Source organism: Panthera uncia, chromosome B1 (assembly GCF_023721935.1).
Source record: "Panthera uncia isolate 11264 chromosome B1, Puncia_PCG_1.0, whole genome shotgun sequence".
NCBI lineage: Eukaryota > Metazoa > Chordata > Mammalia > Carnivora > Felidae > Panthera > Panthera uncia.
Genome location: NC_064811.1, coordinates 35,244,121 through 35,265,677, shown reverse-complemented (window position 1 = coordinate 35,265,677; position 21,557 = coordinate 35,244,121). Strand labels below are relative to the sequence as shown.

Genomic DNA, 21,557 nt, shown 5'->3' with positions numbered 1-21,557 from the left:
TAACTGGTTGCACCATTTAACATTCTCATTAGCAATGGATAAGAGATCCAGTCATTCCATATCTACACCCACATGTTACATCTTCCATCTTTTACAACGTTAGCTATTTGGGGCGCCTGGGTGGCTCAGTTGGTGTACCATCTGACTCCTTTTTGTTAACGTTTATTTATTTTTGAGAGAGAGAGAGCAGGAGAGGGGCAGAAAGAGAGGGGAACAGAGGGTTTGATGCAGGTTCTGTGCTGACAGCCGCCAGCCCAATGCGGGGCTCAAACTCAAACTCACAGAACTCACAAACCCTAAGATCACGACCTGAGCCAAAGTCGGAAGCTCAACCAACTGAGCCACCTAGGCACCCCGAGCATCCGACTCCTGATATTGGTTCAGATCATGATCTCAGGGTCGTGGGTCGGAGCCCTGCGTTGCGCTCTGCACTGAGCATGGAACCTGCTTGGAATTCTGTCTTTCCCTCTGTTCCTCTCCCCTGCTCATGCACTCTCTCTCTCTAAAATAAAATAATAATAAATAAAATTAAATGTTAGCTATTCTAAATATGATAGTATTTATGATAATATGATAGTAAATATGATAGTAAGGGCACACTGTGGTTTTAATTCACATTTCCCTGATGATTAATATGTATATTTCCCCTTGTTTTTGACCATTCATGTCTTCTTTTGTGTGAAGTGTCCACTGCTTTTTTAGACTGTCTTTATTAGTGTTTCTTTCAGTTATTTATATATACTAGTTATAAGTCCTTTAACGGGTATTTGTACTGTAAACATTTTCTCCCAGTTGTGGCTTCCCTCTTCATATTTTTTTAATGAGGAGATTTTAATTAAGTCCAATTTATCATTTTCTATAGTTAGGTGCTTTGTGACTTATGCAAAACATCTTTGCTACCCCAGGATTGTAAGGATAGTCTCCTGGCTTAGCATTAATATTATTTATCTATTTATCTATCTATTTATTTATTTATTTATTTATTTTTTTTCAAGATAGAGGGGAACAGTTTTTTTTTTTTTTTTTTTTTAATTTATTTTTGGGACAGAGAGACAGAGCATGAACGGGGGAGGGGCAGAGAGAGAGGGAGACACAGAATCGGAAACAGGCTCCAGGCTCCGAGCCATCAGCCCAGAGCCTGACGCGGGGATCGAACTCACGGACCGCGAGATCGTGACCTGGCTGAAGTCGGACGCTTAACCGACTGCGCCACCCAGGCGCCCCTCTATTTATTTATTTTTAATGATAATTTATTTCTGAGGGAGACAGAGACAGAGTGCGAGTGGGGGAGGGGCAGAGAGAGACAGGGAGATACAGAATCCAAAGCAGGTTCCAGGCTCCGAGCTGTCAGCACAGAGCCCGACGTGGGGCTCAAACTCATGAACTGTGAGATCATGACCTGAGCCAAAGTCAGACGCTTCACCAGCTGAGCCACCCAGGCACCTCTAGCATTAACATTTACAGCAGAGTTTGCCTCTCTGGACACGATTGACGTTTCCGACTGGACCCACTTGAGGGGTGGGGTTGTCTTGTGTTTTGTAAGATATTTAGCAGAATCCTTGGCCTCTAGCTACTACTATATGCCTGAGGCAGGAATGGTGGCATTGGTAGCAGTTTTCGATGTCATTTTTCTTCCAGATGTGAATCTAGTAGTTCCGGATTATTTGTCAAAAAAGACTCTCCATTCCCCACTGCCTTGAATTGGCATCTTTCTTGAAAATCACCTGACCTCATTGCGTGGGTCTATTTCTCTATTCTTTATTCCACTTGTCTACTTGTTGATTTTACTCTACTTATTAAAAATGTTCGTGAATACTCTAGATTGTTTGCATCTTTAATATAAATTTAAAATTGCAGGTCAAATTCTACAGAAAGTCTGATGGATTTTAATTGAGATTATTGCATTGAGACATTGAAACTATAAATATCTTTAAAATGTCATCTTCCAATCCAAAATGTGGCTTATTTCCTCATGTATTTGGGTTCTATGCTTTCTCAGCAAAATTTACATTCTAGTTTTAAATGTAGAGGTCTTACATGTATTTTGTAAAATGTATTCCATATACTTAAAGGTTGCTGATAATATTATAAACTGTATTGTTTTAATTTATATTCAAATTGTTTGTGATTTGTGTGCTGCATTTTTAACTTTTATAAAAGGACCTCAAATCCAATAATTTCAACTTCACTCTGAAGTTCAGTAGTTTGTAGATTTCTTTGGGTTTTCTACATGCTAGTCATGTGGTTTACAAAGAATGAGCTCTATTTTTTCCCAATCTTTATGACTTTTTTTTTTCTTGCTGGTTTCACTGGACAGGACCTTCATCATAATATTGAATAGGAGTGATAAAAGTGAACATTCATGTACTCTTCTTGATTTCAAGGGGAAACTAATATTTTTACCATTAAATATAATGTTAGTTATCGATTTTCATATTCAATGAGTTCCTTTCTAGTCTTAGTTCAAGTGTTGGGTTTTGCTCTAGCAAGCAGCCAAAGATACCATGATATCATGAAAGTTTTTTGGCGCTCTAAAGGCAAGTGTGTTTTGTTTTTTCCCTTAGCTCTACAATATAGCCCTCAATCCTTGGCTTTACTCTAAATATGGGGCCCTTCTGGGATTTCAAGGAAACATCCATTGTGTGGGCCACTTGAACTCCAAACTCTGACTTTGCAACCCGAGCAGCTGTTGAAATCTCTGCACAACTCTCTGGCCTCTCAGCTACTTCTTTTTTCTGGGGGATATCGTGATTTATGATAAATACACAGTTGGTCTTTGTGCCCTTTTCTGGCACCCTTAGAATTTAAGAGAACTTCCGAGTTGGTGAACACGTGGGGATGCTGGGAGAGTGATGTGCTCAAAGTGTTCAGAGAGGGCGCAGACGTTCCTTGCCCCACTCTTTGCCCTATGCTTCTCTTCCATCTGGCTTTTTCTGAGTTATAGCCTTTTATAATAAACTGGTCATCTAGCACATAAGATGTCTCTTTGGGTTCTCTAATCAATCCCAGGTTGGGGGTCATTGGAACCTCATATCTCTAGCTGATTGGTTAGAAGTGCTGGTGACAACCTCGTTTTTTTGGCAGACATCTGAAGTGGTAATGGGAAGGCTGTCCTGTGGGACTGAGCCTTTAACCTGTGGGATCTGACACTTTCTCCCGATTAGACAGTGTCAGAATTGAGTTGAAATATAGGATGCCCAGCTGGTGTCAGAGAATTGCTTGGTGGTGTGGGGAAAACCCCCATACATTGCAACTGGTCCCAGTATATTACCCTGCGTAGGTACATTGGGAATCTGGCAAGGAATTAAGTGGAATTAAAGAACAGATTTGGGGGTGCCCCTCTCCTTGGTCCTCTCATTTCTTAGAAGTTTCCACTCAATTCCAGGCATCCTGGAGGCCCAAATGTCAATATTTATTTCTTTAATCCAGTAAGTTTGCACTTTCTTTATGAGCTGTATCCTGTGCAAACTGGAAAGTGTTCTCAGAGGATAAGCTGGATAAATGTAGGTTCATTTTGTTTGTTTCCCTTCTTCCAGCGATTGAATTCTTTCCAGTTCCTTTCTGGTTTTTGTTGTTTTCCAATGCCTTCAACAGTTGTTTATTTTTCATTATTTCGTTCCAAATAAATGTGTTATTAGTAGGAGGCTTCGTCTGCTATAAACTGTTCCACTGTTACCAATTATAATCCCCCATATTGGATTTCTTACAATTCCTCAAACACACAACTTTTTTCTGACCTCTGGGACTCCACATGTGCTATTCCTTTACTTGACGCACAATCCCCCTTCCTCTTTGGCTAACTTATTTCTGATTACCCTTCATGCATGAGTTTAAACATCAGTTGCTCAACGAAGTCGTTTCTTTCCATTTCTAACTCACCTAAGTTGGTCCATCTGCTATCATTCCCATAGTACACTAGATCATTTGTGGTCTAAGACTCATCCTGTTTACAGTTATTTGTTTAATACTTCCTTCCTTCTTAGAGTATACACTGCATGAAACCAAAACCATACCCTATACTGTGCCTCACTGATTAGTAAGTACTCAGTAAGAATTTGTATCTTTTTACAATACTGAGGTGTAAAATGTTTTGATTACCTTTTCACAAATATTGAGAATGTGGTTTATTAAGGTCATTCATAAGAGAATCCGTCAGAATACAGACACATGGACTGGGGTGTCCAATATTTATAACATAATTTCTTTTTGTCCACTTTACTAACATTGCCTATGTGTGCAAACAGTCGCAGCTTTTTGTTTTTTATTATTTTTTTAAAATTTTTAATGTTTACTTATTTTTGAGAGAGAGTGTGCATGGAGGAGGAGCAGAGAGGGAGGGAGACACAGAATCCAAAGCAGGCTCTAGGCTCTGAGCTGTCAGCAAAGAGCCTAACATAGGGCTCAAACTCACGAACCACAAGATAGTGACCTGAGCCAAAGTCAGACGCTTAACCAATTGACCCACCCAGGCACCCCTGACAACAGCACCTTTTTAAAGGGTTTTCAGTGACAATAGCACAAAGCAAATGTTACAAAACTAAATCCAGATAAGTCTTCTGGCAACTTTTACATCATCACCAAGAAATCCACCTGATAACATTAGTGATTTGTCACTAATGTTATCATCTTTAAGACTATTTTACAGCTTTAAAAAATTCTAAGTATAAATATGACCATATTTTTTTCCACTGTCCAGAGCTCTTTTCTTCTCTGTAGCTGAGACACACAGAAATGAGTTATGCATCTAGGGAGTTGGAGTAACTCCTTCTAGACAAAAGGGTGACATTGCAATTGGCACTATTACATACAGTGAGTCTTTTCTTTAGAAACTCAAACACGTTTAACAAATCAGAGTTTGGATATCCTGAAAGGGTACTGGGTACTCCACTAATTTCAATGAGAAGCCAGGGTCTAGCAAAGGGCATGGCAAATCGGTGTTAAACAAACGTTTATTTCATGAGTCAATGAAAATGGCCACAGCAAAAATTGAAAACAAAGGCAATTATACTAAACAAAGTTTATTGATTAACTCATAAACATGACAGTTAAAAATAAAAACACGTATAAACCATATGATTGACTTTAGTTAATAAAACGAGGCTCTCCCTGGGTGAGATCTCCGGCTAACCAGCACAGCTCTTACAGCGTTGAAGGCCGTTCTCGTTGCAAGCAGTGCACTTCAAAGCTTTGAAAGAGTCTGTAAAGCAGTTTCGAAACACTGACATCTTGCTCCCATGGCACACGGAGCACGGAAGAAAGCCAAAGCCTCCACAGGAGGGACACTCCTGTGGATGCTGCACTCTCTGTAGAGGGCGGCAGGGGGACAAGAGAGGACAGAAGAGGCGTTAGCATGAACAACTCAACCAGCCTTCCTGTCTGCCTGCATTGTGGATGGTCGTAAAACAATGCTGGCTGTGGACTTGAAATCACCTACCATGTATGCAGAGACCCAGGGGGAAAGCTAGCTGAAGTTTTCTTTAATACCCCGTTGATGGCCATCAATAGCATAACCTTGTTTTGTGAAGACTGGTACATTTTAGGTTAAAGGGTCCAGATCTCAGGAGATCTATCATATGAAAACACATATTTACAAACCAAACAATTCAGGAAATGGTTATTTTCATTAGAGGGAAGTACTGTAACTTTCCCTTGAGTACCTCCTAACGGTTTAATATCTTTGTTCATAGAACAGTATCACTAATAGTGAGTCTGGAAAATCAAAACACTAAAAGCTGAGTGTGAAAGAGCCACTATCAACTGAAGATTTATCGTTACATTGCACATTTGAATAATGCTTTGTTTTTTTAAAAGCACTTTCAAATGCATTATTGTATAGAATCGTCCCTCATCCCATCCTTTACACATACAGACACCTTCGACTGCAAAGCAGATATTCAGGTATCTTTATCCTTATTTTATATTTAAGGAAATAGGCATAGAAATCTTAAGGTATTTATCCAAGTCCATAAAACGCCCCACAATGGCTATCTGCCTTTCTACCTCAAGTAAAGATAAAATACTCTCCTACTAAAATGAAAGTAACCGTGCATTGTATCGAGGATAATATTTTGAAAATTATTCACACACATTTCTATTTCCTTCTTTGAGCACATATCCTTTGCCAGAGTTCACTAGTGGTATCCATCAGTGGTGGGGAGATTAGGAGCCATTACAGAATGAAGACGAGGTGAAAGTGAATTAATATCAAGCTTCTGACTTGCAAAATAGGAGTTTGCAGCAATATTTGAAAGCTTGGCTTTGTGAAGAGAATAATTGCTAAAATAAAACTGGGAAATGTGAATCAATACACACACACACACACACACACACACACACACACAGGCAGAAACACACTCAAACGTGGTTTATATACACAGACATATGGCTGTTCTCTGGAGATTCACAACTGCACGTACTCAAGTCTCCAAAGCAGCCAAATGAAAAGGAACCTGATTAACTGGGTTTAACCCACCGTTTCCCCAGCACTTACAGCTATGATAACTCTTCCCAGGAAACAACCATAATTCTCTCACAATTAGTACTTTATGGAATGTGCTTCGGGAAATAAACATTAAGGACATGATTGCTTCAAAATTTATGTCCCCACTTTTCAGATATGCACTTTTTGTGTATAGCAAAGTTCACCTGCCAATATAGTTTGACTTAGCTATTATGTCAAGATGGCAAAATCCACATAATACCTCATTTTTAGCGGCACAGAATTACTTGATGGAAAGTAGTGGTTGGCAAACCGGATGACACAAAGAGGGAACTTTATCAAGACTACAGATTCAAAACTCTTCCAGAAAGTTAGATTGAGTGTGTGTAGCAATTAGTTACTTTGTAGGCGGGTTTTTGTCATTTCTCTGTGCAAGTATTGACCAAAACATGGTATAGTGAATTTACAATTTTACATAATATTAAAATGTTTTTAGAAAATAAATTGAATAAAACCAAACCCAGTGATGGAACAAGAGGGTAGTTTAAAAGCAAATTATAAGGGAAAAAAATGTAATAAAAGCAAATTATAATATAATTAGTAAATAATGGTGTTCTTATCAAATTTTAAAACTATGATAAAATAGATAGATTCTTGACATTCACGAGAGCTGTGCCAGAAGTTTATATTAAAAATACATAATGACTTGTGGGTCACCTGGGTGGTTCAGTCAGTTAAGCATCCAACTCTTGATTTCAGCTCAGGTCATACCCTCATGGTTGTGAGATCAAGCCCCGTGTCAGGCTCTGTGCTGGGTGTAAAGCCTGCTTAAGATTCTCTCTCTCCTTCTCTCTCTGCCCCTCCCTCCCATTTATGTACACAGGTACTCTTTCTCTTTCTCAAAAAAATTATACACACACACACACGCGTGCGCGCGTGCGCACATACACACACACATACAATGACCTACTGATCAGAACAGATATTGGGCTGGCCTAGGTCCTGGAGAAAGGACCTTTAGGGCCCCTGACTCGGGGACTTCACCCATTAGTGCTAGATTATAACTAGATCTGGGTTTCAAGTAGAATAGTATCATCAAATTTTGCAATTAAAAATACAAGATGCCTGGTTAATTTGAATTTCAGAGAGACTACAAATAAATTTTCGTATAGGTATGTCCCCAACATTGCATGAGACATACAAAAACTAAAAATTATTTCTCATTTATCTGAGAATTATATGTAAGTGGGCAGTCCATATTTAGTATGGCATCCCTCATAGAGAAGTTGCTGACAGGGAAGGTATGAAATGCTCAGTTGTCTTGGGAAAGCAGCTGATGTCTTGGAACACAGGATTGGAAAGATTGTGAAGGCATTTCCATTCTCAGTAAAAATTAGCTGCTTCAGCCATAAACTGAGGAGAGGAAAAGAATGGCATACATATTATATAGCGTCTATACCCAACTCTCACACGTGCCTGATTTCACAAACGAAGAAACAAAAACTCTTAATGACTATAAGAAATGTTTAGGTCACAGGGGAATTAGAAAATTGGAACTTGAAGAACTTTCTTCAAGAGCAAATCCCTTTGGGTGAGTACCTAGCAGTGCAATTGCGGGATCATAGGGTAGTTCTATTTTTAAGTTTTTGAGGAACCTCCATACTGTTTTCCAAAGTGGCTGCACCAGTTTGCATTCCCACCTACTAGATATTTACCCAAAGAAAAGAAAAATACTAATTCAAAGGGATACAGGCACCCCAGTGTTTATAGCAGCATTATCTACAATAACCAAACTATAGAAACAGCCCAAGTGTCCCTCAACTGATGAATGGATAAAGATGTGGTAAATATACAAACAGTGGACTATTACTCAGCCATCAAAAAGAATGAAATCTTGTCATTTGCAATGACATGGATGGAGCTAGAGGGTATTAGGCTAAGCAAAATAGGTCAGTCAGAGAAAGAAAAATGCCACATGATTTCACTCTTATGTGGAATTTAAGAAATAAAACAATTGAGCAAAGGGGAAAAAAAGAAGAGGGAGGCAAACCAAGAAACAGACTCTTAATAGTAGAGAACAAACTGATGGTTACTAGAGGGGAGGTGGGTGGGGGGGAAGGCGTAAACAGGTGATGGGGATTAAGGAGAGCACTCCTTGTGAGGAGCACCGGCTGTTGTTACGAAGTGTTGAATCACTATATTGTACACATGAAACTTACACTACACTGTATGCTAACTGGAATTCAAATAAAAACTTTTAACAAAAGAGAAAATCTCATGGTCTTTCCTCTTTAGTAGTAGTTTTTCACCTTTATTTACATCCATAATAGTCTCAGTCAGATAACATTACATGGGATCCTCAAACATAAAAGAGTTGAATGATAAATGCTGTGACCGAGGCAGAAGTGGGGGTGGCTCTGAGCGGGTCTTGAGCTCTCACTGCTCCATTAGCCTCCAGGTATCTCATTCCTGATACACCATCCACTACAATCTACTCCATTTGTTCCTCTAATAAAAATAAATAATTCAGTCATCCCTAGCTATCTCCTTCAGAGAGCACTTTTGTTATAATGTTATAGTTTTGTTAGTCTGTGGTTCCAATTTAAAGAGTTCCAACAATGAGAAAAAACTGGCTTGTATTAAATGTATCAGATGCAGGTAAGTAGATGGTTGTGCCCCCAGTACAGGTGTTAAAGGGGCTAGAAAATTGCCCCAAACATGGACAATGTTCTAGGAAGGAGGAAGGAGGAACTGAGGTTAACAACAGTCATTATTAAAAGCAACAAAACAGACTTGCACTTTCAATGAAGAAGCCCACTGCAGAAACACTGAATTTCAAGCAACTAGCTCTTTAGTGCCCAGTTGCCCAGCAAAGTGAGAAACCATGCAGCCCTGGGTGAGAACAGCACACAGAGCACTGAGTTCACAGAATGGCCCTCCTTTGAATAGTGGTTTGGGTGGAAGCACGTCCCTTTGGGGTGGAATTCAAGAAAAAAAAAAAGGAGTGAGAAATCATCCTCTCTTTTTACCTCTCTGTTCTCATACACTTGGCGAGAGACTTTAAAAAAAGACTCAGAGGGTGAGACACTTTCATTTATTCATTCATTCCACAAATATTGAGTGTCTACTTGCCAGGCACTGTGGAAGGCACTGGGGATAAAGCAGTGAGGCCAGACACATCCCTGTTCACTTCATAGTAGCCCTCAGCCCTACCCTTAGCTTTGAATGGGTCCACGCCATACTGTGGTCATCGGAATTAAAGCACACAAGAACTCCGGAGTCTCTCACAAAGGATCGACAGGATGAGGATGAAAGGGTAGAGCTCATGAATGATTGTCAAATGGATTTCCTTTGTAGCACAAACTCAAATTCAGAAATATAAAGAGATTTTCCTATTATCTAAGATAGAAGGAGGATGCTAATATCAAGGGCTTTCACTATCTTCCTGGAGATTAGGAAATGGATGCACTTATTATGTTTAACCTCAGATTTACCTATTCCTGTTCTAGTAGAACTTGAAAGTCTCTTAAGTATTCCACTAAAGAGGAAGTAATTCACCTGATTTTCTGGAACCATAAATCTCGTCATCCAGATTGTCTATGAAGCAAATTTATCCATATAACAAATTGTCAAAGAGGGCACACTTTGCATATAATCATCTCTGGATGATTTACCTCTGTCTATGTATTTTGTTTTAAACTACATTCAACACTTTAATTCAGAAAATGCTTGTTAAGTGCCTGCTAAACACCTCTGTCTGATCAAGCTGCTGATAAACACAATCTATCCCGATGATCAGAGTTTCCAGCATCCGTAATTTGCAGCCTTGAGAAAGAAGCCCCTGAACTAACTGTCGACACAGAGGAAAGTTGTGGCTTATAATCTTAAATTCATTAGCCTAAATATAGGAGTCTGATTTTTGAACCCAGTGTGCTGGACTGCCATAAGCCTACTTAAAAAGATGTTCAGATTTCAGAGAGAGGCAGACAGAGTACATGGCCTGATTTCCCAGGTGAGTCAGTGGTCTCTGATGCTTCTATGAATATGCCGTGGCCACCACCCCACCCTCCGCACTGGGAGGGTCGCCATCCAGAACTGTGCTTCTCCAGGGAGGGTTAAGACAGTGTCTGGTAGCACCAACGTCCTGCAAAAATAGCCTGTGCCATTCCAGCATCCTCCGTGTGTAGCTGAAACTCTTGTGTTCTTCGCGAGCAATAGATAAGTAATCACCAGCCCTCAGGGGAGAGTCAGATTTTACAAGAAAAAAAGGACACGAAATGGGCATATGTTGGCAATCTCATTAGAAATGACAAGAATGTTTGTTCATAACTTTAAAAAAAAAATAGCAAGGCAAGAGCTTACTTGGAGCTTCTCTACCATCTGCAATCTTTAATTCAGTATCTGCCATAACCAGGTGTTTGCTAATACATCTCAAGGCTCCCCGGGCTTCCTCTGTGTGAACACCAGCAGGATCAGCTATCCATCATGGTTATCGTTTTAGGGGAATCGTAGACACTTCTTTGCTTCTAAGTGTCTACTTTGCTTGTTTATTAATATAAATAAATAAATAAATAAATAAATATATTACTAAAATGGTGTTTTCATTTCATCCTTTCACTCAAGCATTATCCTACATAAAATAATTATTTTTCTCTTCCTTTTCATCAGCTCACTGCTTTGCCTTTTCAAAAAAGGAAACTTGGATGAAAGAGGATTCATTCATCTTTTCACTTAACAAATATTTATTGTCTGTTATTTGCCAATCCCTGTTCTAGGCACTAAAGGTACAGAATAGAACAAAAGAGACAAGGATCTTGTGTCCACATGGAGCTCACACTATATTAGCTCACACTATATATTAGGAGCTCACACTATATACCCTGCAAATTCTGTCTCAGGAAGAGAGTCCTCCCAGGTGCACCTAGCTCCACTGAACCCAAGTATCCACACTAGCTATTGTTATATTTCACTTGCTTCTGCTGGCTTTAGCCATATCCTCATGTTTAAATCCACTGACAATTTTCATCAATGAATCAGGCCCACTTGACTTCCCAGAGCAATATTCACTTGGGCTGGATGTATGCTAAGATGCTTTGACTTGGAAATTTGAAATTATTTGTTGACTCCATTTCCGATGGCCCAACCATAACTGCTACCTCTCTTTCTTCACCATCATTTGGAATAACTGTTAAAAACTGGGACCTGAATTATGAGGACCAGGATAGTCATCATCTACCATGTAGTACGAACTAACAGCAAACTAGAACTTGGCAAGATCTGTCTGGTTTCTCTCTAAAGTTATCACCAATTTACCCATCTTTCAGGATGGCCTCCCCTCTAGTTTCAGAGTCCGGTGTTAAAGCCTAGTCTGTTCCCTGGACCTCATACTCTGTCTACCTCACAGCAAACTTCTCACTTGAGCTTTGGGTCCTACCACATATGGTCAGATTTCCCAGACAACTACATGCCACTTAATTTGAGAGTCATGGAAGCATAGATTCATGCTTAAGACCATGGGTTTTTAAGTCAGGGTGATTATAATCATGAATCAAACACTGTCTGTAAGGTCTTCAGAAAGTGATTTAATCTCTGTGCCTCCATTTCCTGGTTAGTAAAAAGGGGATAATAATAGAAACTGACCTGCAGAGTTGTGACGTTTCAATGATTTAATACATACAAAACATCAAGAATGTTACTTGCTACATAGTAAAGACTCCAATGTTTCCAACCTCATGAATATTTAACTCCTACTCCACTGCCAAAAGTAAACTTGAAGAATGGGATGGGTTTAGACTGGAATTTTGCATCCCTTATCCACTTTTCCTGGCTCTTCCAACTGCCTCTCTTGAGGGTCAATATCTTTACCTAGGCTAGTGTGCCTTAAGCCCTAGCTCCTCTCACAGGCAAATTAGGGCTTTCTTTGGATGGCTACAATTTCTCTACCAGTTTTGTTACATGGGAAAAGCAGCCCAACAGAGTTATAACACCTTACAGCTCCTACAACAGCAGAAGTCAGTACCATACAATTCTTTTCAACATCATGAATAGTCTTAAATGTCTGCACCTTATTTATGCCATCTGTAGAATGGAGACAGATTTGATGAAGAGAACAAAATCTTCTTTCCAAAATTCTTTGAGCTGAGAGACAGAGGTTATGTTATATAGCATGATGGTGTTCACCAACTTGCAGAATTAAGGGATTGTAGACTCAAAGAATAAAAGTCCATGAAGAGCTAAGCCGATCATCAATCTTTAAAAAGAGTAATGAGAGAGATTTACCCTATATGACTCTAGAAGATGCTGTTAAGCCACAGAAATAAAAACAGGATGATATTGCTACAATAAGACTGGCAAAGGAACTCAGTAGAGAGTCAAACCAAGACCCAAGTACACATGGGGATTTATTATGATATAAAATTGGCACAACAGAGCAATAAAAAAAATAGTAGATTATTTAGTAGCTGGTTTGGGGAAGCTATCTCATTATAAATAAGAAAATGCAAGTGCATTCTGTATGAAGTAAAGACCTAGGTATAAAAAATTATAAAGTTAATAGAAGGGAATGCAGGATAATATCTATGTAACGTTAAGATAAAAGACTACTTCGTTATGAGGAAGCATGATCAATTTGATTATATCACAGGATTTCTGTTGGGTGACGGACATCATGAAAGAAACTGAAAAAAGGAAAGGAAACATTGACAATGACTAAAACAAAGAAAAATATATTTAGAATGTAGAAGATTCTTCCAAAACTCAACCAAGAAAAAAAAAAGACAATTCCAAGACTTTCACAGGGAAGGTATAAGAATACACAGTTTACACAAGAAATTTAAAATGTTTTTAATGTTTATATTTGAGAAAGAGAGAGAGAGAGAGAGAGAGAGAGAGTGCAAGGTGGGGGAGGGGCAGAGAGAGGGAGACAGAATCTGAAGCAGGCTCCAGGCTCTGAGCTGTCAATATGGACCCCAACATGGGGCTGGAACTCATGAATTGAGAGATCATGACCTGAGCTGAAGTCAGACGCTTAACTGACTGAACCACCCAGGTGCCCCAAGAAATTTAAAATTTAACAAGCATACAATGGGACACTCAAACTCAGTGGTAATCAGAAAAATGTAAATTAAAACACTAAGGCAATATATCTTCACACCTACTACCCTAGCAAAAACTAGAAAACAGTAAATAGAGAACAATGTAAAATATTGTCAAGAATCGTGGGTAGGAAGAACGTGGGAACACCTAAAAACGTCTTTCCCTACAACAGGGAGTATTTGAAAGGTGCAACCAGTCCAGAGAGCCATCTACTTGGAAAATTAAGTGTATGCTTAAGCAATTTCTACTCCCACAGAAATCCATAAGGAACATGTTCAAGGTTGTTCCTGGAAGCAGTGTTTGAGGAGGGTACTGAATGACATCTGGGTATCCATCAATGGAAAAGCAGGTAGATAAAAAATAGTGGGTAGGCACCACAGAGCTGCACTGTCCAAAACAGGAGCCACTAGCATTTGGCTATTTAAATTTAATTTTGAATCAAATAAAATTAAATAAAATTAAAATTTCAGTTTCTCAGTCACACTAGCCATATTACTTGCTATAACAGTGACTATAAAGTGCTCAATAGCCACATACAGCCCATGGTTACCACTTTGGACAATACAGATATGTTTCCATCATGGAGTAGTTAGAAGAAATGTATTAAATGTTCACATAGCAACATACATGGTCCTTAAAAACATAGTGCCTAGTGAAGACGATTTGCAACAAAATAAAAAATATTTTATTTGTGTAAAATATTACACAACAAAAATGCAATGCTATATTACATAACAGCATGACAAAAATGTACACAGAAAACAATAATACATATTAACCAAGTTAAATCATTTAAATAAAAGATATGCATTAACCTAAACTCATGGTTTCAGGGGGTTGGAGTCGAGTTAGGGACAAAAAAGAAAGAAATAAGTCCACCCACACAGATTTTCAAGCTGAGAGGAGTTGCTGACTATATAGTCCATGCCCTCACTGTGTTTGTCTTTTTGGAAGAAATCACAATAGGGGGGGATGCTTGGGTGGCTCAGTCGGTTGAGCGTCAGACTTCGGCTCAGGTCATGATCTCACAGTTCGTGAGTTCGAGCCCCGCATCGGGCTCTGTGCTGACAGCTCGGAGCCTGGAGCCTGCTTCAGATTCTGTGTCTCCCTCTCTCTTCCCCGCTCATGCTCTATCTCTCAAAAATGAATAAACGTTAAAAAAAATTAAAAAAAAAAAAAAGAAATCACAATAGGAATGAAACATGATTCCTAAAACCAAGGAGCCCTTGGTTCGTTTGGGACACCCATCAAATACCCAAGGAAAGGTGATACACAAGTCAAAGGATTGTGGTAAGCACCCAACAGAAAGAGGGTCATAAAAATTCCAAGGTGCAAGAGACCAGGAATGATCTGGGGAAGAAAGGATACTGTAAGATGGGCCTTGAAGATGGTGTAAGTAAATGAGGACCTGGAATAAGAGCATTCTAGGCAGACAAATCAGCTTGCACAAAGGAATGGTAGGAAGAAGCCACAGAGAGTTGTCTCTTGCAACTAAAGAACAAAAAGTGGTAGAGAATCAGAGGTGAGGTCAGTGGAGGAGACTAGACCAAGAAGAGCTGGCAGGGCTTATAGATACTGGGGGCCCATATTGCCTAATTCACCTGGGAATGTCCTGGTTCATGTGTGCTGTCCCAGAGAAATCATTAACACACCCTCTTTACTCTCAAAGTGTCCCAGTTTGGGCCAGAAAAGATATGACTTTCCTACCTATGGAGAGAAACAGGCTGATAATATAGTTTAGCAGAGGACTCTCTGGTTCCATATTGATTTGATACACTACATATTTGATCATGCATTTCTCTGATGCTACGATTGTAAGTATTGGAACAAAGTTAAAGTGTGCACTTTAGGAGAAATAATTTTTCTGAAATCTTTAGAAATGATAAGCTGGTCCGTGGGAAAGATAATTTAAATGAAAAATTGTAAACGTGCTTCAAGACAATTGCCTGATTCTGAAACACCTCATCAACAGCTCTATTACAGAGAATTAGGCTCTAATAAAGCTGACTGGGATTCTCACCTAATACTATGAGGTGGGGAGAAGCTAACACTAAAGTCACTCTAGCTGGAGCAAACCTAATGGCAGGTGATACCAAATGAAAACTGCCACACGTATCCCATTACATATTTGTAAGAACATGGGGAGAAAAATTCAATTAGGAAAACTCAATTACAATCAGAATGTGTTTTAACATTTTGATTACTAAAAATAAGTTGCTAAAAGCACAATTACCTCAATTTTGGTTAAGAGGTCTTGCAGTTCTCCTGATTCATTCATTGACAAAATTTTCTCAGCACCCTATTAACAAGAAAGGGTGGGGTGGGGGAAGAAAATCCATTTTGTTAGTATTGGAGAAAACAAAGTTTTAGCCAGGAGAGCTTAACCCACAAGATATTGAACACCATTCTTCCCTTGTAAGTAAACTTACAACCAGGAGGCCAAAGAAGGGAGGAAATTTCTTTTTTCCTCCATATATTCTCCCATTTAGTAAGGCTTAGTGGGAGCAAGAGGACGACTGCCAGCAGAAGGTGAGAGCTGGGAATCCCACAAATGTCAGATTATGTCCAGATATGTAAGGTTCCAGCACACCCTTCAGAGTTGTTCAGAGAGCCTGAAGGCAGCTCTGCCATCTGGGAAAGGAAACCATTGAGCAAACTCCCAGCCTGGGCTGTCTCCACCCTATTCCCAGTGGTGTTGACATGACCCTTCCTTCACGTGTAGAGATAGCGGCAGCTAATAATACTAATAAAATTAATAACCACTGACACTAATTAAGCACACATTATGAGCTGGGCACCCAACATCATCTAATTGGAAGTTGTAGGCTCTATTAATAGCACAAAGTGAGCCTCAGTGAGATTAAATAACAATGCCAAGGCCACCCCGAAAGGAAGCAGAATGGGAATCTGAACACAAGCAGGGAACTCACTCCAGAGCCATTGTTTTTAACTTCTAAAACTTTACTATGAAAATGAGAATGGGGGCAATGTATGCACTTTCCAAACAAATCATAGTGTTTCTTCCAACTGCCTGATTTTCCTTCCCTTTCCAGCCTCTTCTTACATTCTCCTGCTCGATTTTCCTTTCCTCGATAAGGAAGGAAATTATTTCTGATCAAAGGCAGAGACCATGTGTGCCTTGTTCACAACATCTCCCTGGCATGGAATAACAGTTGTTGGCACAGAATAGGTGTTGAATCAGTTTTTGATTGATCAACAAAATGGGGAGAAATAGCACCACACAATAAATACTTCTTGAGTTCCTATTTGTGCTGGGCAGGATGGAAAACAAAAACTCACTTAAGATATTTAAAACGTCCTTGTTCATAAGGAGGTCACTATAGACTTTTATGTAAACATGCAACAAAGTAAACCACAATGCAGAATGGGAAATAGGTGTTGGAACCAGGCTCTGGGGCCACAGCAGTCTCTGGCCAGAGAGGGGCTCAGCCGTTTGCTCCAGGAAAGATTCCTAGTCTTGGACCTAAAGCTACTTTCTTGAATGGGAAAGTCATTTAGCCTGACTTTACATCATTGAGTGGAAAAAACAGCAGCCCAGCTAATCTGTTCTAGGATGTAATCGACTCCAGCCTGTGGAGTATTCTTGGCAAGAGACTCTAGAGCTAAGGGGCAAAGGGATAAACAGGTTTATACAAGCTATCATCAACATGCCAATCCGGTGAAAATGAAAGCTGGTCAGTTTCCAAGGTCTGTGGGAGGATACCCATCGCTCACTGGGTCCTGAGTGTTAGCGGGCCAGGCTTTACTACAGAACAGATTACCTCATCCACCACCTTTGTTCATGGCTCAATGGAGTGTGTGACGTCCCTGGCAGGCTTCCAAATAGGGGCTAGCTGTCCCATCTGTCTGGACTACTTGAAAGACCCAGTGTGGGCATAACTTCTGTCTCTCTTGAGTCAGTCTGTCCTGGAAGGATCTAAATGATACTTTACCCTGTCCATTTTGCCATTATTGTTCTCCAGGAAGGAAATTCATAAGCAATCCCCAGCTGGGCAATTTGATGGAAATCGCTAAGCTACTATAAATAAGAAGAAGCCAGAGGAAGAAGAAGGAAGAGAAGCTCGTATCTGAAAAAGCATAATTAAGTGTGGCCTTCTTCTGTCAGAAGGACTGGAAAGTTTTGTCCACAGTGTAGTTTCTCCACTGATCACTGGAATCACTGCATTTGACCCAGAGAGAAGGCTGTTCCCCATCACAGGAAAAGATTGGAGAATTGCACTGAACCATGGAAGGAGAGAGTGGAACAAGTAGAAAAGGGGATAACTATGCAAACCAGAAAATCATTGGAACTGAAGAAGAAATAAAGTCTGAGTTCGAGCAACTTATGTGGTTTCTCAAAAATGAGCAAGAGACTGTTCTTTGGCAATGACAAGATGAGGAAATGGATATTTTAATGAAACGAAATGAAAACCTAACATTTTAAAAGCATCTTTCCACATTAAAACATCTATTAAAGGAGATAGAGGGAAGATATACAAGGTGAAAACTGGAATTACTGACAGATGTTAAAACTATCTACCATAGATATAAAACCTTAAAGTCCCCTGAACCTTTTTCATGACAATTAAAGGAATATGGCAAGAAGGAGAAGGAGGTGGAGGAGGAGGAGGAGAAGGAGAAGAAGAAGAAGAAGAAGAAGAAGAAGAAGAAGAAGAAGAAGAAGAAGAAGAAAGAAGAAGAAGAAGAAGGGGAGGAGGAGGAAGAAGAAGAAAAATAAGGAGGGGACAGGGAGGGGAGAGGGAGGGGGGAGGAAGAAAAGAAGTGTCAAATGGGTGATGCAGAAAAGGGCAACTAGGAAATCATAACATGGGGGAAACGGATCTGCTTATTGATGGCAGAGAAGGCTTTCTGAGCTTGGCAGAATTTGATCTGGACCTTGAAGCTTAGGGGAGGTTTCTAAGATGAGGTAGGCAATTTTTGTAGTGATGTATAGGAACCTTTAGTTCTGGGTTTTATTTTACTTCAGTTTATCTCATAAAATTCATGTCATCTTAATCACCATCAGAAATGTCAACCTCATATATTAAAAAGCACTAGGAATTAACACACAGGGCTACAGAGGATATACGTAACTGTACAAGGCAGGTTATATTCTTTAGTTTGTGGGTGGTTTGGCCAGGAGGACAGAAGAGACATACCTAAAGCAAGAACCAAAGTGATGGAAGCACCAAACAAAACATTAAACTCTAAAATGTAGGAATAACTGGTAATATTTTACTTTTGCTACATTCTATTTCTTTTAAGAGTCAGCCACGCTAAAATGGGAAAAGCCCCTGGGGACTCTGGTCCACCAACTAAAGCAGCAAGGGAATAGATCATTTTTCTACAATGAAAGAAAATGCACCACATGACCCCAAGCAAAACGAATGCACCAGAGAAGCTATCAGGCATCTGCTTTCCAGCTCTTTTCTTCTCTCAGCTGTCAGCGATCCTTAGCCAGTTGTTTAGAATCTGATGCAGAGACCAGGAAAGGCCTTTCTCATTACCCATCAACACATGAAATTTGCCCTGCCTCAGCCAAATAATTCCAGCACCATCAACACGACAAGAGTAGATTCTACGTTTCAATAGAAACACAGGCTTTGCTCACATTAAGCAACGTACCCAAACTCTGTTCAAGACACACCTGGGGTCTGGTGCACAGGTGGCATACCAAGTGCCAAAGGTGGAGAAAATTCTCTGCAACAGAGACCTGACAGCTGAGTACTTGCTCCCTCTCTCAACTGCTGCTACTCAATATAGCATCCACCCACAACTCCACCTGGCCCGCCCCCAGATCATTTCCTTGGAAGGAGCCCTCTGTTCTTTTGCCAAGTACTGAACAGAAACAATAGTCAAAATCCCCTGCTTCCCCACTGGGTTCCAAGTCCCCAACCTCCACCTGACCTGTCCTTGCTGAACTGAAGTGCAAGATTTTACAGGGCAGGACAAGGAAATCTCTGCCCTCTCTGCTCCTAAGCAGCAGCAGCAGCAGCTGAGGCAGGATAGGGATCTCAGCCTTGCTGGCAAGTGTCAGGGAAAATGAGGTTCCTCCCATCCTGAGGCTTGGATAGCGCTCAACCTGCCCTGCGCTGCTCTGCATTTACCCAGTCCAAAGGTCTCATTCCCTGCAGCTTTCCACCACAGACATTCTAATTATTACTTGGTCTATAAAGACACTTGTGTGCCCAAAGAAGAGAGCGTATTTTTTTTTAATTATTTTTTTTAATGTTTGTTTGCTTTTGAGTCAGAGAAAGTGTGAAGCGGCAGAGAGGCAGAGAGAGAAGGAGACAGAATCTGAAGCAGGCTCCAGGCTACCAGCTGTCAGCACAGAACCCGTTGTGGGGCTCGAACCCACGAACAGCGAACAGTGAGATCATGACCTGAGCGAAAATCAGACACTTACCCGACTGAGCCACCCAAGCACTCTGAGAGCTTTTTTAAGTATTAACATTCTTAGGGGATAATCTTTTCCCGCTTGGTATTTGGTTAAGAGTATCACATATGAGTTTGTTAACTTCTACAATGTAAGTCTATTATTCAGTTCCATGCAAGTAGAAATTAATCTTTCTATTATTGGCATAGTTTGCCAAGACTTCCAGGATACCTATGGAAATATCTCTAATGCATTTTTCAATTGATTCAGAATCTTTTTTTCTGAAAATTAATTTAATCCTGAAATTAATGATACTAGTAATATGCTTTTGGTGCTTTACAGACATTGGCTTTTTTAATCATCAGTGCAAGATAAGCATTATTATCTCTCTTTTTTTTTTAAAGAAGAAACTGAAGTTTGAAGAGAATAAGGAACATGCCCAGCACCTTTTAGTTAGTCAATAAAAAGCCTGTCCAGATCTTGAACTCGGGTCATATTGTCTCAAAACATACATTCTTTCCATTGTTCCATGCATGCTGCCTGCTCACTGATATAATTTATTAGTGAAAAAATGGTACAGATAGCTCCCAGTCTGAGTAACATGACAGTCTGTGTTGGGATTCACTGTTGACATGGGTCCCAAAAAAGCCAAGTGAATGAAAGCCTTCACTGCAATGACTCCAAACAGGATGAATGTATCAGAGAAGCTAAGGAACATCTCTATTCTTTTTTTACTTCAGTGTCAGGTATTTTCAGTTATTTCAAATACATTGCATATTCCAGAAAAGGACTTAGTTCATTATAAACTCCAATATATGAAATTAATTCTATTCTCAAATTCTTTCCCCCTTAAAATTCTGAGCAGTGAGCTGTGACATGTGAACAAGTCACTTTACTTTATATGTAACAAGCTTCCCAGAGATCAGACAGTCTACATAATCTTTTGTCACATGAATCATCAAAAAAGAGACCCACACCTTCAGGCAACAAGAACAGGTTAAGAAAAGACATCAGCCCCCTGCTGATTAGGGCTGCTGGACACTCACCCACCATTTGTGATCCATGAATGTACAAAAGTGGCCACCATACTCATTTGTACTCATGTCCATTCATTTATTTCCACATTCAACACAATTTTGAGTCTCCATTATGGGTTAGGCATTGTGCTAAGTGTTTGAGATATAAACAATAAGCAAAAAAAAAAAAAAAAAAAAAGGCTCCCTGTTCCTGAGAGAATGTAAAATCTTTTGGAGTAGACAGATGTTAAACAAAAGGTCATACAAATAAATGTAAACTATAACCGTCATGAATACTACAAAAGAGTTGTTGGTACAAGATGTTGTGAAAGTGTATCTAATAAGGTGCGATTAACTTAATCAACAAGATGAGGGAAAACTCCATAAAGTAATGATTAAGTTGTTATTTTTATGATTGATAGTAGGTAACTGAGCACATAGATAGAATGAAGGAAGGAAATTAATTAGAGCAATAAGGTTACCAAATATCATATGTACATGATCCTTCGTGGTCACCATCTTATTTCATTCAAAATAAGAAAAACTATGTTCAATGAACCTGCCTATCAGATTCTGCATAGTGTTTTGGACTGGTGCCCTGGAGGAAACATAGGTAAGATACCAGGCCACA

General features: G+C 39.7%; 2 protein-coding genes across 2 annotated transcripts in view; one reads left to right on the top strand and one right to left on the bottom strand.

Moving 5' to 3' along the window:
- Positions 1–3,584: 3,584 nt before the first annotated feature.
- The window catches only part of GRXCR1 (glutaredoxin and cysteine rich domain containing 1), a 127,553-nt gene continuing 109,580 nt past the window's right edge, over positions 3,585–21,557 (bottom strand). Inside the window, exons 3-4 of the mRNA XM_049630443.1 lie at positions 15,768–15,833; positions 3,585–5,303 (exon numbers count right to left, since the gene is read on the bottom strand). Of these exons, the coding sequence (XP_049486400.1) occupies positions 5,124–5,303; positions 15,768–15,833 (246 nt within the window). The 3' untranslated portion in view covers positions 3,585–5,123. The remainder of the gene's footprint in view (positions 5,304–15,767; positions 15,834–21,557) is intronic.
- On the top strand, positions 17,235–18,183 carry TRIM61 (tripartite motif containing 61). The gene is given in 3 exon segments (XM_049630442.1): positions 17,235–17,421; positions 17,423–17,674; positions 17,676–18,183. Coding segments are annotated over 3 exon segments (513 nt in total). The 5' UTR covers positions 17,235–17,344; the 3' UTR covers positions 17,860–18,183.